The sequence below is a fragment of the Polypterus senegalus genome, chromosome 4 (assembly GCF_016835505.1).
Source record: "Polypterus senegalus isolate Bchr_013 chromosome 4, ASM1683550v1, whole genome shotgun sequence".
Lineage (NCBI taxonomy): Eukaryota > Metazoa > Chordata > Cladistia > Polypteriformes > Polypteridae > Polypterus > Polypterus senegalus.
The window spans coordinates 13,804,834-13,819,688 of NC_053157.1; the positions used below are offsets into that span (position 1 = coordinate 13,804,834).

The 14,855-nt window shown below is 43.6% G+C and overlaps 1 protein-coding gene across 7 annotated transcripts in view; it reads left to right on the forward strand.

The window, feature by feature from the left end:
- The window catches only part of trim2a (tripartite motif containing 2a), a 175,935-nt gene that overhangs the window by 103,002 nt on the left and 58,078 nt on the right, over nucleotides 1–14,855 (forward strand). For 6 of the 7 annotated variants that reach the window (XM_039750271.1, XM_039750273.1, XM_039750272.1 and 3 more), the window contains exon 2: nucleotides 13,887–14,065. In XM_039750271.1, the coding sequence (XP_039606205.1) occupies nucleotides 13,932–14,065 (134 nt within the window). In that variant the 5' untranslated portion in view covers nucleotides 13,887–13,931. Of the gene's footprint in view, nucleotides 1–7,419; nucleotides 7,614–13,886; nucleotides 14,066–14,855 lie in introns of those variants that run through there. The other variant, XM_039750269.1, reaches the window with a different exon arrangement.

The following is a 14,855-nucleotide window of genomic DNA, read 5'->3' on the forward strand; positions in this document are numbered from 1 at the left end:
GCCTACTTACTGTCCCTTAAGGTGAGTTCAGGTCACTAAAACCCGCAACATTCAAGGTTGCTTTTGATTAATTCTTTTAAGAAGATGGAGGGTTTACATCAAAGAAGATATACCGACCTCTTCATGTTAAATTTTGGACTTAGGAATTGTTTGGACTTTCTGCCCGTTAAGCATGGAAGGGCAGCGTCCACATTTCTCAGAATAAGTTTTCTCTTAAATCACAGGCACGTAGTGCAACAATGTCAGGCGACATTTGGAGGATCGCATAGAAAATGTAATTTCTATACCACAGCGGTCGTGTGGCGCCTTTCACAAGGGATCTGCTACAGAGAGATGACGTTAGTGCTACTTACATGTACCTGTTGTGTTATTGCACCTTTAAAATGTACTTTACCCGAAAGCACTCCAGTACTGCTCAATGTATCTTTACTTCTTAAATGTTATTGTTTTACTGTTTAATAATTTATATACTATATTTTATTTTTTCCCTTGCACACAGTGAGCGAAGCCACTGGGTAATCAGCTAGTAGATCTATATTTTTCTGCTTCTGTCCATGTTTCTGTGTTTTTGACTCCATAATCTAGTTTTTTATCATCTCAATTAGTAATTCTTTTAACACAATTTTTAAACTAAAATTTCTTTCTTAATACAATTTCTCGTGTACATCAGTTAATTTTGTACGTGTTAACAAAAAAATTATCAACCCTGCACATCACTAAATTATATTTAGCACTAGCCGTCCCCCACGGCTCCGCCCACATAGTAGTGAAACAGGACAGTGAGGAGGGCCCTGCACGGCTGCCCATGCCTGACGTCATGCGTCCACCTTCCTTCGGCCCGCAGCCTCTCTCTCGGATTAGTGCGAATGTACCATTCCTGCAAGCGAACTGTGATTCTTAGCGCGATGAGAGAAGTCACAAAATCAACCGGAATGTTCAAGCAAATTCTAGAAAAAAGGCAAATCTAAATCCGTTAAGTAGTTCTCTCGTTAACTAGATAAGGAGTGGTGAGGAGCGCCCCAAGGCTGGCGCGTGAGTGAGGAGGGCCGTCTCCCCCCTCTTCTCGGCCTGCTGCGTGTCTTTCGGATTTGCGCAAACAAATCTGTACCACAAGCGAACTATAATACTTAGCACAATGAGAGCTGTCACAAAATCAACCGGAATGTTCATGCAAATTATAGAAAAAAGACCCAATCTAAATCCGTAATAATAAGTAGTTCTCTTGTGAAAAGTGGACAGACGTTGGATTTTATATATATATATATATATATATATATATATATATATATATATATATATATATATATATATATATATATATATATATATATATATATATATATATATATAATATAATATATATATATATATATATATATATATATATATATATATATATATATATATATATATATATATATATACACACACTGCTCAAAAGAATTAAAGGAACACTTTTTAATCAGAGTATAGCATAAAGTCAATGAAACTTATGGGATATTAATCTGGTCAGTTAAGTAGCAGAGGGGGTTGTTAATCAGTTTCAGCTGCTGTGGTGTTAATGAAATTAACAACAGATGCACTAGAGGGGCAACAATGAGATGACCCCCAAAACAGGAATGGTTTAACAGGTGGAGGCCACTGACATTTTTCCCTCCTCATCTTTTCTGACTGTTTCTTCACTAGTTTTGCATTTGGCTACAGTCAGTGTCACTACTGGTAGCATGAGGCTATACCTGGACCCTACAGAGGTTGCACAGGTAGTCCAACTTCTCCAGGATGGCACATCAATACGTGTCATTGCCAGAAGGTTTGCTGTGTCTCCCTGCACAGTCTCAAGGGCATGGAGGAGATTCTAGGAGACAAGCAGTTACTCTAGGAGAGCTGGAGAGGCCATAGAAGGTCCATAACCCATCAGCAGGACCAGTATCTGCTCCTTTGGGCAAGGAGGAACAGGATGAGCACTGCCAGAGCCCTACAAAATGACCTCCAGCAGGCCACTGGTGTGAATGTCTCTGACCAAACAATCAGAAACAGACTTCATGAGGGTTGCCTGAGGGCCCAAATGTCTACTGCGCCTGTGCTCACTGCACAGCACCGGGGAGCTCAATTGGCATTTGCCATAGAATACCAGAATTGGCAGGTCCACCACTGGTGTCCTGTGCTTTTCAAAGATGAGAACAGGTTCACCCTGAGTATATGTGAAAGACGAGAAAGGGTCAGGAGAAGCCATGGAGAATATTATGCTGCCTGTAACATCGTTTAGCATGACTGGTTTGGTGGTGGGTCAGTGATGATCTTGGAGGCATATCCATGGAGCGACTCACAGACCTCTACAGGCTAGACAAAGACACCTTGACTGCCATTAGGTATCAGGATGAAATCCTTGGACCCATTGTCAGACCCTACGCTGGTGCAGTAGGTCCTATTTTCCTCCTAATGCACGACAATGCCCGGCCTCATGTGGCAAGAGTATGCAGGCAGTACCTGGAGGATGAAGGAATTGAAACAATTGAATGGCCTTCACGATCCCCTGACTTAAACCCAATAGAACATCTGTGGGACATTATGTTTCGGTCCATTAGGCGCCACCAGGTTGCTCCTCAGACTGTACAACAGCTCAGGGATGCCCTCATACAGATCTGGGAGGAAATGCCACAAGACACCATCCGTCGTCTCATTAGGAGCATGCCCGACGTTGTCAAGCATGCATACAAGCTCGTGGGGCCACACAAGATACTGAAAAGCATTTTGAGTAGCAGAAATTAAGTTTTTGAAAAATGGACTAGCCTGCCACATCTTCATTTCACTCTGATTTTAGGGTGTCTACACAATTGAGCCCTCTGTAGGCAGAAAACTTTTATTTCCATTAAAAGACTTGGCATCCTTTTGTTCCTAAGACATTGCCCTGTCGTTATTTGTATAGATATCCAACTTCATATTGAGATCTGATGTATCTAATGTGTTTCTTTAAAGTGTTCCTTTAATTTTTGTGAGCAGTGTATATGTGTATGTGTATGTGTGTGTGTATATATGTATGTATATATGTGTATATATATATATATATATATATGTATATATATGTATGTATGTATATGTATGTATGTATATATATGTATGTATATATATGTATGTATATATATGTATATGTATATATATATGTATGTATGTATGTATGTATATATATATATATGTATGTATGTATGTATATATATATGTATGTATGTATGTATGTATGTGTATATATATATATGTCTTGAAGACCCATCATGACTTCCTCCTGTGACTTGTTTCGCCCTACTGACATCTGAGTTACTGCATAGTGTGCGCCGTCAATGTGTCACTCAGACGCCATTTTGTCGAAGTTCATCATAGTGGAAATTGCTTGATAATGAATGTTAGCATTCTAAGGTGTGACTCCTCATTAGCTACGTCAAGGCAGCGGGTAGGATGTTAAGTTATATAACATCTTGATGTGTGGAGTGCAAGTTGAAGAAGGTTATGCTTTACTCTTTTAGGGTGGATGTCGATGTTTTCTCGACACGTAGACCTGAGGGCAGATGTCAACTAGAGTCAACATTCAGGGGCAGACGGCAAAAAAAAGCTGTAAATGGCAGTAAAACTCACCGTTCTGTTATAGAGAGGCCCTGTTTGCTCGGAGGACTATTAGACTCGTTGACTTGATGTCGAATCCTTGTGTGTGCGTGAGTAGCGTGGAGTAAACAACTTCTAGAATGGCATCGACATTGAGTGAGAGTGCGAAGCAAATGTGCAAAGCAAAATACACCATGCATATTTATTTATTGTGTATTATCACTAAATTGGACTTATCAAACAATTTTGATACAAGTGATCTGGAGATAGAAAATGAAAGTTTTAGGTACCTACCCCCGCTGATCGTGAAGATGACATGCCTATGGCAATGTTCGCCTGGGAGAGGACTACACAGACACTTATCGAACTTTGATTTTGATGCAAATGATCTGGACATCGAAAATGAAAGACAGGTACCTGCATCAGCTGATCGGTCCCTAGCTGATTGTGTGACCCAACATTTGCGCGATAGACATATGAGCGCCGACTAAAACGCGCCAACAAAATCGCGAAAGTTTCATTAAATATGAATTACTAGTTTAAAGCATACAGTATATAATAATTCTTATTTTAGAAGTCAATATTATGAGACGCGACATGCCATCAGCACGGCACGCAGATAGTCCTTAAGATCACGCCCTGCATATGTAGGAAGAATTGCAGCAAGATGTCTTGATAGTTGAGCGTATTTAGACTTGCTGGCTGCCTGACTGCTGGTAATTCCGCTTTGTATACGACACGTTATGCCAACCCTCGACTGAGTTATTTGTTCGCGGCATGCCATCAGCAGTTATAACAGTTATAACCTAGCACATAATGTGTACATAATGCACACGTACGCGTCCCACACTCTTGGTCTTTCTCGTGATTTTGTCGTGGTGATTTTGTCGGCGCACATTTGTAGAAAACCAGTTAGCAGGTTTGTCGGCGCTCCTTTGTCCGTCGCGGTTTTGTCGGCGTTCATATGTATATCGCGCTTTTGTCGGTGAACCAGCTGATTGTAGTGCTGAACATGTCTGTGTAGCTGACGTGCCTGTGGTAACGTTTGCCCCGGGAGGACTACACAGACTTAGATCTGCGAGAGGCAAACTCATCAAACGGCACGGCCTGCTTGTGGACGCAACGGATTACTAGCCACTCGACTACTTCAAGCTTTGCCTTCCATCTTATGAGTCATTAGACAAACATGGATGGAATAAGAAGGTGAATTTACATACCGCAGGGGCTCATGGAACATAAAGCAGAGTGACATTTGTCATAAATAAGTATTTTATTTTGACTTATGTGTGAAGCCATTGCTTAGTGTGCTTTTCAGAAAACTTTTGGAAAATTTATTCAGCCCTGGGACAAAAGTGGAAACAAAAATTAATAATTAGCCCAAAAAGAGTTAAGAGAATGACCGAAGAGTCGTAGTGGACTCATCATTATCTACATCAAGGCAGTGGGTAGGATGTTAATTATATAGCAGCTTGATGTGTGGAGAGTCGAAGAAGGTTATGCTTAGGTTCGAGTGTATAACACACTAGAGAGGCCTCTTCTGGAGCACAAGGTTCAGCGTTCTTCTCCATAGACACAGCAGCTCAAGAAAAAGTCTGGAGGACTGATTTAGGACTGAATGTTGAGAGTTACGAGGAGAGATTGAAGGACTTATTAGTTTAAGCCAGAAGAGTTGACAATGATTCCAGTTTTTCAAATTATGAAGAGAATGAGTGCCGTGGATCCCAGCTGTTGGTTTAAAATAAAGTCTGCAACAAGAACACGGGGGACCCTTGGTTGGTTGGACAGATTTTTCACAAATATTACAAAGTTGTTTTTTTTTTTCTTCATATATAGGAACACAGACACATGAAATAGATTACCAAGCAGGGTAATTGACAGTAGGTGTTTAGAGACTTACAGAACTCGAGTTGTTGTTGCTTTGGATGATCTCAGTGAATCGGTAGGACGAGCTTGTTGGGTTGAATGGCCTGTTATTGTCTGTCTGGAGTTTTTATGGTGAAAACAAAGTATATATAAAGCAATTAAAGTGCAAGTCAGTTAAAATTGAGAAAGAAAGAAAGAGAGAGAGGTTGGGAGCATGGGCTGGGGAGTACGTTGGCGTGCCCACCACATGTTGAAACTCCCAGATTGGGATCCGAAATGCAGAGGGTGACACCTCAGCACCACACTGGAACAGTCTGAGGTGTTTTTTTTATGGTGGTAGGAGTGCCAATCCTGTTCCATGTTTTCCCTGTAAGTTGATGGACCTGCTTGCAGGACTGGATGCAGACATTAACATTCTACCCAGGTCAGGGTGGAGTGGTGGCTCTGAGGTAGAGATCTGCACTGGTAATCGGAAAGTTGTCAGTTCGAATTCTGTAAACGCCAAAAGTGACTCTACTTCGTTGGGCCCTTGAGCAAGGCCCTTAACCTGCAATTGCTCCGTCCTGGGTATAACGTTAATCTGCATCCAGCCCTGCATGTGGGCCCACCAGCCTGCAGAGAAAAACCTGGGTGTTGGTGGCAGAATTGGCACTCTAGCCACCATAAAGTACCTCACACAGGTTCCATTCCATCCGAACTAGTGTGGTGCTGAGGTGTCATCAGCCGCATGGCCGCACTTGGGCCCTAATCTGGGATCCTGAATTGGTTTGTCCTGTCGTGTGGTGGGTGCGGCAGTGCGCTGTATCAGTGTGTGCTCCAAACCTCTCTCTCAGGTCTGAGCAATTGCAGGATAAGGGCCTTGCTTAAGGGCCCAATGAAGTAGAGATTCGAACCGGCAACCTTCCATTTGCCAGCTCAGAGCCAATAGCTTCATTCCTTTAACTTTAGTGATAATCACCTACTGTGGAGAAATGACTAACCACTGTGGCCCGCCAGCATTGGAGTAGCTCGCCAACAGGCCCCGGAGCCCCGTTGACTTATGCTCAGTTCTGTGTATCGTGAGATTCTCTGCACAAAGCTTTATGCCATACTCACTTGGCATTTAGCCTTTTGTGTCTGAATCAGATAATTCCAAATACAACTCTCTGATCATTAATTTTGGGGGGTTAGGGTCTGTCCCCTAGATCAATCTATTTCACCACATTTTATGGAGCCTGGTGTGCTTGTGGTTTAACACCAGACTTTTGCTTCTCCTAATTTGAGATCCTTTTCCCATTTTGTGCCAACGAAGCACAGAAAACCTTCTAGAGGGCACTGTAAACTGAAGTAGTGTTATTTTAGCTGATGACCAGACAACATGCGAGTCTTTTTATCTTCCCGCATCTGTGTTTGGTGATTTATGTATGGGTGTTTAAAGATTTGTGCAGTCTGCTGCAATAAAAATATCCATTAGCTCTCCCCCTCCACCTTGCCCTTCCTCACAGTTACTGGACAAAAACAAGTTAGGCTGGCAGACTGTCAGGCAGATACAGGAATTAACACACTAAGGGGGGTGTGGGGGGTGTTCGTCTGGTCATTGTGATTTCTGCCGCCGCGGCTGCACAGACAGACAAGCTCTGTGCTTCAGGGCCTTCCTTTGCAGGCGGCTTGTCTGGCTCAGCTGCCCTAACCAGCTACCCGTCACCCTTGACTGGCCGAATGATGCAGGGCCGGCGCTGACCCTGAGAGAGACTGGCACCAGCTGATTTGTTGACTTGTGGTATGAGGCAGCAAATCTTCGCTCAGCTCTTTGCTGCATCCCTATCCCAGCATCCCCTGCACAGTTTACTGCAGTAGCACAGCCTCAGCACTCTGTGAGGATTTTTAGAGGCGGCAGAGAGAGAGAGAGGGGGGGGGGGTGGGGGTAAGGGAAAACAAAAAGTCATTTGAGATGGATTGGCTTGCATCCTGGCACACTGCCTCCTGGTCCTCGGTTACCCTTTCCTCCTTGCTATCGTGGGTGTTTTTTGTTTTCTCTTCCATTTTGTATCCCTGGGGAGACCGAAAGTCAATCTGCGTTCCGAATTTTTTTTTTTTATTCTTCTTCCGAGACCGGACTGAAGGCTCCCAGCAAGTAACGAGATATGCCTTTACTCTAAGAGGATGGCTTGGCTATGGTAGGGGCTCTCTGTGTGGTGAAATGCATGAAGGCTGCATTTTGTTGTTTTGAATGTAAATCCCCCAGAACTCTCCATCCCGTGCGTCGGCTTCCCTGATGTGCTTATGTTCCCAAGTGCCATTTTTGTTTTTTTTTTTGTCAGGAATACAACAAAATGCACATTTATATTGGTGTGTCATAAATGTATTGCATCTAGAATTTAGCAATACTCTGAAAGTGTACGGTATTTTTGCCTGTGTGCCGCGGGGACCGGTGGCACGACGAGTGTGTCATTTGTGTTGGAGAGCTGCCCTGTGTTGAAGCTCTCGGGGCTCAAGTGGCAGCTTAAGGTCCAACACGTTTATGGCAGTGCAGCACCATTACCAGCAACGATAAAGGTGAAGGTTTGTGTCTCCCTTCAGTCCTGATTCTTACCATGCAGCAGCACATGCTTCCTGAATTGAACAGGCAGGGCATTTGTGTCGCCCATTCATTTCTGGCATGGCATTCAGATGATTTATGTGATTAAAGATAAAGACTAAGCCTCCAGCCTGGTGCACCTGCATAGCCCATAAAGCAGATTTATTAATATTTACAATGGTGGGCTGTTTTGATAATATTAGAATTGTAAGCATTGAAACGACCCGTTGGTGGGAGGGTGGGAGGGTGTGTGAGACAGAGGAATGGAATTGCTGGTGAGTTTGCCCTATAATGGATCCATGGCATCTTCAGCCATTTGGCTGTTCACATGGTTCCAGCTTCTTTGCTGCCTGGCTCAACTTGTCCTGGAGACATATGCCACGCTGTTACCCCCAAGCACCAGTCCTGGGTCTAGTCCGAGTCTTGCTAGTGGCTGAGAATTCACGCCAGTGGGTTGGGAGATGCATGCGATCAAGTGCTCTGCTTAGTGGAGTGATGGCTATGAGGCTTTGGATCTACGCTGGTATCTGGAAGGCTGCAGGTTTGAATCCTGTTATTGACAAAAAGGGATCCTACTCTGCTGGGCCCTTGAGCAAGACACATAACCTGCGATTGCTCCAGGGATGCTGTACAATGGTGGACCCTGTGCTCTGACCCCAAGGGGTATGTGGGAAAAAAATTGGATAAGGTGAATAAATAACAAAAAAAATAATAATAATAATACAGTGATTCCCCTGCCTATCACGGAAGTTACATTCCAGAAATCCGCGACCATATAAATAGACATTTTTATTTTATAGTTTAAGCCTTAAAATACCCCTCCCACACACTTTAAACACATGTAAACTTGTAATGGCGAGCGACATTCACATAACGCTTTCCTTCCCGAAGCATATCCTGGAGTTTTACCTTCTCCTGAATGGTCAAGGTCTTCCTCTGGCGCTTAGGCTCACTACTACCAGAAGGCTTAGAAGATGCAGGACGCTTGGGAGCCATCGTAGTGCTTAAAACAAAACGAAAAGTTCACAAAACGTTTGCTCACAAGAATCGGACCACAAGCAGGGTACGCGATACGCAGAGAACTGAGATGTGTCGGGGACCCACGCTCACTGTTCTTGCGAGATTACACCGCGTTAGCTATACTTTCTGAGAAGGTTGGCATCCTTCAACATCTGCAGTAAGATGCTGCAGATGTTCTACCAGACGGTTGTGGCGAGTGCCCTCTTCTACGCGGTGGTGTGCTGGGGTGGCAGCATAAAGATGAAAGACGCTTCACGCCTGGACACACTTGTTAAGAAGGCAGGCTCCATTGTAGGAGTAAAGCTGGACAGTTTGACATCTGTGGCAGAGCGACGGGCACTAAGCAAACTCCTGTCAATCATGAAGAATCCACTGCATCCACTAAACAGGATCATCTCCAGACAGAGGAGTAGCTTCAGTGACAGACTTTTGTCACCGTCCTGCTCCACTGACAGACTGAGGAGATCGTTCCTGCCCCACACTATGCGACGCTTCAATTCCACCCGGGGGGGTAAATGCTAACATTACTCAAAGTTATTGTCTGCTTTTTTTATTTTTTTCATTTTTTTCATTTTTATTACTATTTAATTTAATATTGTTTCTTTGTATCAATATACTGCTGCTGGATTATGTGAATTTCCCCTTGAGATTAATAAAATATCTATCTATCTATCTAGCAGCAGCCAATCAGAGCCCAAGAGAATAAAAATCCCACTCTGATTGGTTGAGTCTCCTCTTTCAGCCAATAACGGGTCTTGTAAGAAATCATCTGGGTACTGTAACGCAAAACTCTTTGTCTACCGTAGTGACTGCTGAAAAACGTGCGCTTTGTTATGAATTGGCTGCAAAGTACACTACAGGTAGGATGTACTTATTGAATTTTTCCGCGATATAGTGGGAGCGCGGTAGCTGAACCGCAAAATAGCGGGGGATCACTGTAATAAAGTGCTGTGTCTGTGCCCCCCACCCCTTTAACTAGGCTGCTTTAAATCTGACTTCTAAAAATATTCCAGCCCCCTCGGACAGTCCTCCGTCACCTGATGAGTATGTCCGTTTGAGGTCCGGACCCTGAGCTTGCTACAGTATTCTTTGAGTGGTCGAGGTGCTGAGGACTGTGGGAATGTGGGTGTGAATCACTCGCCCCTCCCAGGGTGAAACTTTCAACTCGTGTGTGTGTGTGTGTGTGTGTGTGTTTTTGCTTTGTTTGTTTTAGACATTGTGGAGGATGACCAGCATCCTTACCCGGCCAGGTCGCCTGCAGAGAGGAAGGACTGGAGGAGAGAGCATACATATGGCAATTATTTCCCCCCAGATTGTTAGATGGTAGCCCCCCTGGGTTGCAGCGGTGCCTCGGATTTCTACGGGGCATCATGGGACTTGGGAGTTTGCCGACTTAGCCCTGTTAGGTTCTGTGGGGGTGCTGCAGGGATTGGGGAACCCTACTTTACAGGGCTTCCGCCTCACTCAGAAGTGCTTCCAGACCACACTAATGGGCCACCGGAAGGACTCCCCTGGTGCAGCATAAAAGAAGCTCACTACCTTCATTCAAGGAAGCCAGAGTTGGGAGGAAGAGGGATGAAGCTTGCTGGAGGAGGAGTGGAGGCAGACAGAGACATAGAGACAGAGAGAAGAAGAAAAGAAAGTGCTATGTGCTTCTTTTGGACTGTGTTGTGAAGGTGGGAAACAGATTGGGAAGCGTTTCCCACAGACATAAAAGCCAGCGTGTTGCTGGACTTGTGGCTTGTGTCTGTGTCGGGTATGTGGAGCTGGAGCACCCTCTAGTGGACATAACAAACATTTCATTTTGATCGTTTTCTCAGTAATGTCATTTAGTGTGTCAGGAATGGTGTTGACTGGATGAAAGTCGTCAGTGCGTTTTTCACAGCACATAAACTGTGTTCACTGTATATTTTCCTGGAAAATTCATTTTGTGTCGGTGTAATGAGGGAGGTTTGTTGCGCTGTAAGTTTATATTTACATAAATAATTGTGAATGTGCAGGTGAATGTGGAAATGTGCAAGAGACGCACCGAGGGTGTTTGAGGTGCTAGGCTGAGCGCTCCTTCACGTCAGCAGGTCAGTCGAGTGCTTGGAGGTTCAAGTCACGCCTTGGAGTTGGTGATTGTGGCACCTGCGCCCAGATTCAGATTGAAAGGAAGCCTGGGTGGAGAGAGAGGGCAGAAATCAGAGAGCTGTGAGAATGAGGCGGCAGCATCGGGGTATTCGAGTCAGCGGGATGGACGAGAGCAGAGCAGTCGGTAGCCCCGTGGAGAAGTGAGCGATCGGCGCTGTAGTTGTACAGGGTGGTCCAGATCTAATTATGCAACTTTTAACGCAATGCAGGAAAACAATACAAGACAAAAGAATTGTTTGAAATATCTTGTAATAAACGAAAATGGTCTTACATTGAATTCATTCACTGATTTTCCATGTAATGTCCCACTTGTCCTCCAATTTTTTGTGAATTCTCTATGTAATAAACTTAAGTTACAGCGTAATGAAAATTGCATACGTAGATCTGGACCCACCCTATAGATCATTCCCTGCTGAATGATTATGGAGGAGTGAGCTATGATGGAAGTGTCCCTGCTGAGGATCTGGGAGACGCTGTGTCGAGTGATCTGAGTGTCTCAGTGCAGTGACAGGGACACAGTGCTGTACAAATGGCGCCGAGACATAAAACTGAGGTCCAGACTCACTCTGGTCATTGAAGATCTCTGGGCATCTTACGTAAAGAGTAAAGTATATCCTGATGTCCTGGTTAAATTGCCCACCATGGCCTACTCAACCTAACCATCCACTGTCTCTTATTGTCTGTCTCTCTCCCCTCTTCACCACCTAATAGCTAATGTGCAGTGAACGTACTGCCAAAAAATGGCTGCTGTTACATCATCCAGCTGGGTGCTACAAATATGTGACAAATTCAGAGATGATCATTCTTCTCTTTTCTCGTCTGAACTTTCCTCGGCCATGTTGGTGGTGGTTGAAGTGACTCCCCACTATCTATCTAAGGAGCTATGAGTAGCGAGAAAAGCACCATATAAATATAACAAATTTGTTATTGTTGGTATAAATATGGTGGTGGCACAAGATGGAAGAAACGTGAATCTCTAGCGGTAGTTGGTTTCTCTTTTTCTTGGTTTGGCGGCACGGTGGCACAGTGGTAGCGCTGCTGCCTCACGTTAAGGAGACCTGGGTTCGCTTCTCGGGTCCTCCCTGCGTGGAGTTTGCATGTTCTCTCCGTGTCTGCTCCGGTTTCCTCCCACAGACCAAAGACATGCAGGTTAGGTGGATTGGCGATCCTAAATTGTCCCTAGTTTGTGCCTGGTGTGTGTGCCCTGTGGTGGGCTGGTGCCCTACCTGGGGTTTGTTCCTGCCTTGCGTCCTGTGTTGGCTGGGATTGGCTCCAGCAGACCCCCATGACCCTGTAGTTGGGATACAGCGGGTTAGAAAATGACTGACTGGCTTCAGTTTTCTGATCGTTTTTTTTTACTTTGAATATTTGTTTGCTCAGTATACTGTATTGTTGATCTCCCAGTTTTGACCTTTCTCTTAGCACTGACTCTCATTCTGGTTTACGTTATTATCTTAATTGCTTATTTCAATCTTAAAGAGCCGCATTCAGTGTTTTAATGGCTCCTTATAAGCAATAAGATGTAAATGACAAAGCAGCCAGCAGTTCTCCATCTAGCTTGTCTCCATTTACATCTCTATGTGTTCATCATGCACTGTTGGATTTAATAAAACACTTAATAGAAAAATGTGACAGACTGAAAATTATCATTTTATTAGACTTCAAATCATTTGTAGGATATCCTATGATATAAGGCCTTAAATTGCAGAGCAACAAGCCACAAAATTAAATAAGGTCTGAGATTGACAAGGATTGCTTTCTAATTAAGCAATTGGGTTTGGAATGAAAACCTGTAGCCACTGCGGCCCACCAGGACCGACATTGCCCACCCTGTGCTCTAGACCGTCTTCAGGAAACTGTGACACACAGACACACACACATCATTGAGACGTTTGTGGTATCGGGGGACACTAAAATGTCGAGATTCGTTGGAAACTGAAGATGGAAATTTTGTGCGAATCGAAAGCTTTCGCCCCCCTCATCTCACAACCGTAGATGATTGGTTTTGGTGAAGGAGACCGAAAAAGCAAAAATAGATGAAGTGGATTTTTGTGTCGAGAATTGTAATGGTGACTGAAAATTTATGGGAGGACAACTTTGACATAAACAGGCAAAAGTTTTCAGTCCTTCCAGAACGAATGAATGCGTGCGTAATAAGCTTCTCTTCATGGACTACATGGTGTCTGAGGTGCGCGGATCTGTCCAGAGGCTCAAAACTGGCCTTGCTGCAGCTGGATACTTGGCGTTTTTTACATGCATCTCCCAGTTTATATGCCGACAGAACATGTATGGAGTGCCCTTAGCGAGTGCTTTGGGAAATAACTTTGGTCATTAGCACGCTTGTTGGTTTATTTTTTTTTTGGCCTTGCTCTCTGCTTATTCAGTGGTATGGCGGCATTTCAGGTGTTGTTTTGGGTCACCGCGACAGCTGAGTTTACGTTTGACTTCCGTTTGTTCAGCAAATCGTGTCTTTTCTTCATCCACCTTTTAAGCTCTGACTGCCAGACTGGTTTCAGCCTTAAAATTAGGGCTGCCAAACTCTGAACGCTGTAGACGTATGTGAAATGTGTACGTTTTATAGCTTTTTTTTTTTTTTTTTTTTTTATTCCCTGAAATCTAAGGTTAACTGGACCATTTCCATGATGTGATAGAGTGTGTGTTTGTGTTGCCTCATTTCCAGTGAGCTCTCCCTCACCTTCTGTCTTTGTCTCTTTCCCAGCGTGCAGGGTGGAAGAAACTGTGACCCTTATGTCAGAGTTTTAGGATGGCCAGTGAAGGCTCCAGTATCCCCAGTCCCGTGGTGCGTCAGATTGACAAGCAGTTCCTGATTTGCAGCATATGCCTGGATCGCTACAAGAATCCCAAAGTCCTCCCTTGCTTGCACACCTTTTGTGAGAGGTAAGAGTCCCTCTATCTGGGTGTAGAAAACAGACACACACTTGCTAGCTTTCAGTCTATCTTCCAGCCAACGACAGTACTGAGTTGTTTTTTTTTTTGTTTGTTTTTTATCCCTTAAGAATAATTTTATACTAAGCTCCTGTATGACCAGATGCATAGAAGCCTTATGTTCTGTATTAAACTGTTAACTTTGGTATTTTACTGTTTATAACTAAACTATACACCACAGGTGTTACCTTATCATTTTTATTAAAAAAAAAAAAAAAAATTCTGTAGGCTTATTGTCAGGGCTGTGGAGTTGTTACACAAAGCCTTCGACTTTGGCTCATCAATTTCTGGTACCACAGACTCGGACTGCTCTGTTTGTAATTAGACTCATATATTTACAATGTTGATTGAAAGCACACAACATACAAGATACAAGGCATTTCATCACTGCCATACGTGAATCATCAGGCTACTTTTTAAGTACTTGAAACTGTTAAAGTTCAAGTTTAAAACATGTAATGTTAAAATGCATTGCATTTGTCATTCTAACTGATGGCACCTCATAAACATTTGTACAGTAGTAATAAAATGAATTACTACAAATGTTTGCGATGTGCCATCTGTTGGAATGACCAATGCAGTGCTTTTGTTTCTGTTATAGTCCATTTAGTACAGGATCCATAAAAGCAGGTTTAATGTTTGTGATGTGCCATCTGTTGGAATGACAAATGCAATGCCTATGTCTCTGTTATATGCCATTTGATATACTGTAGGATTTGTAAAAGCAGTGTTAATGTTTGTG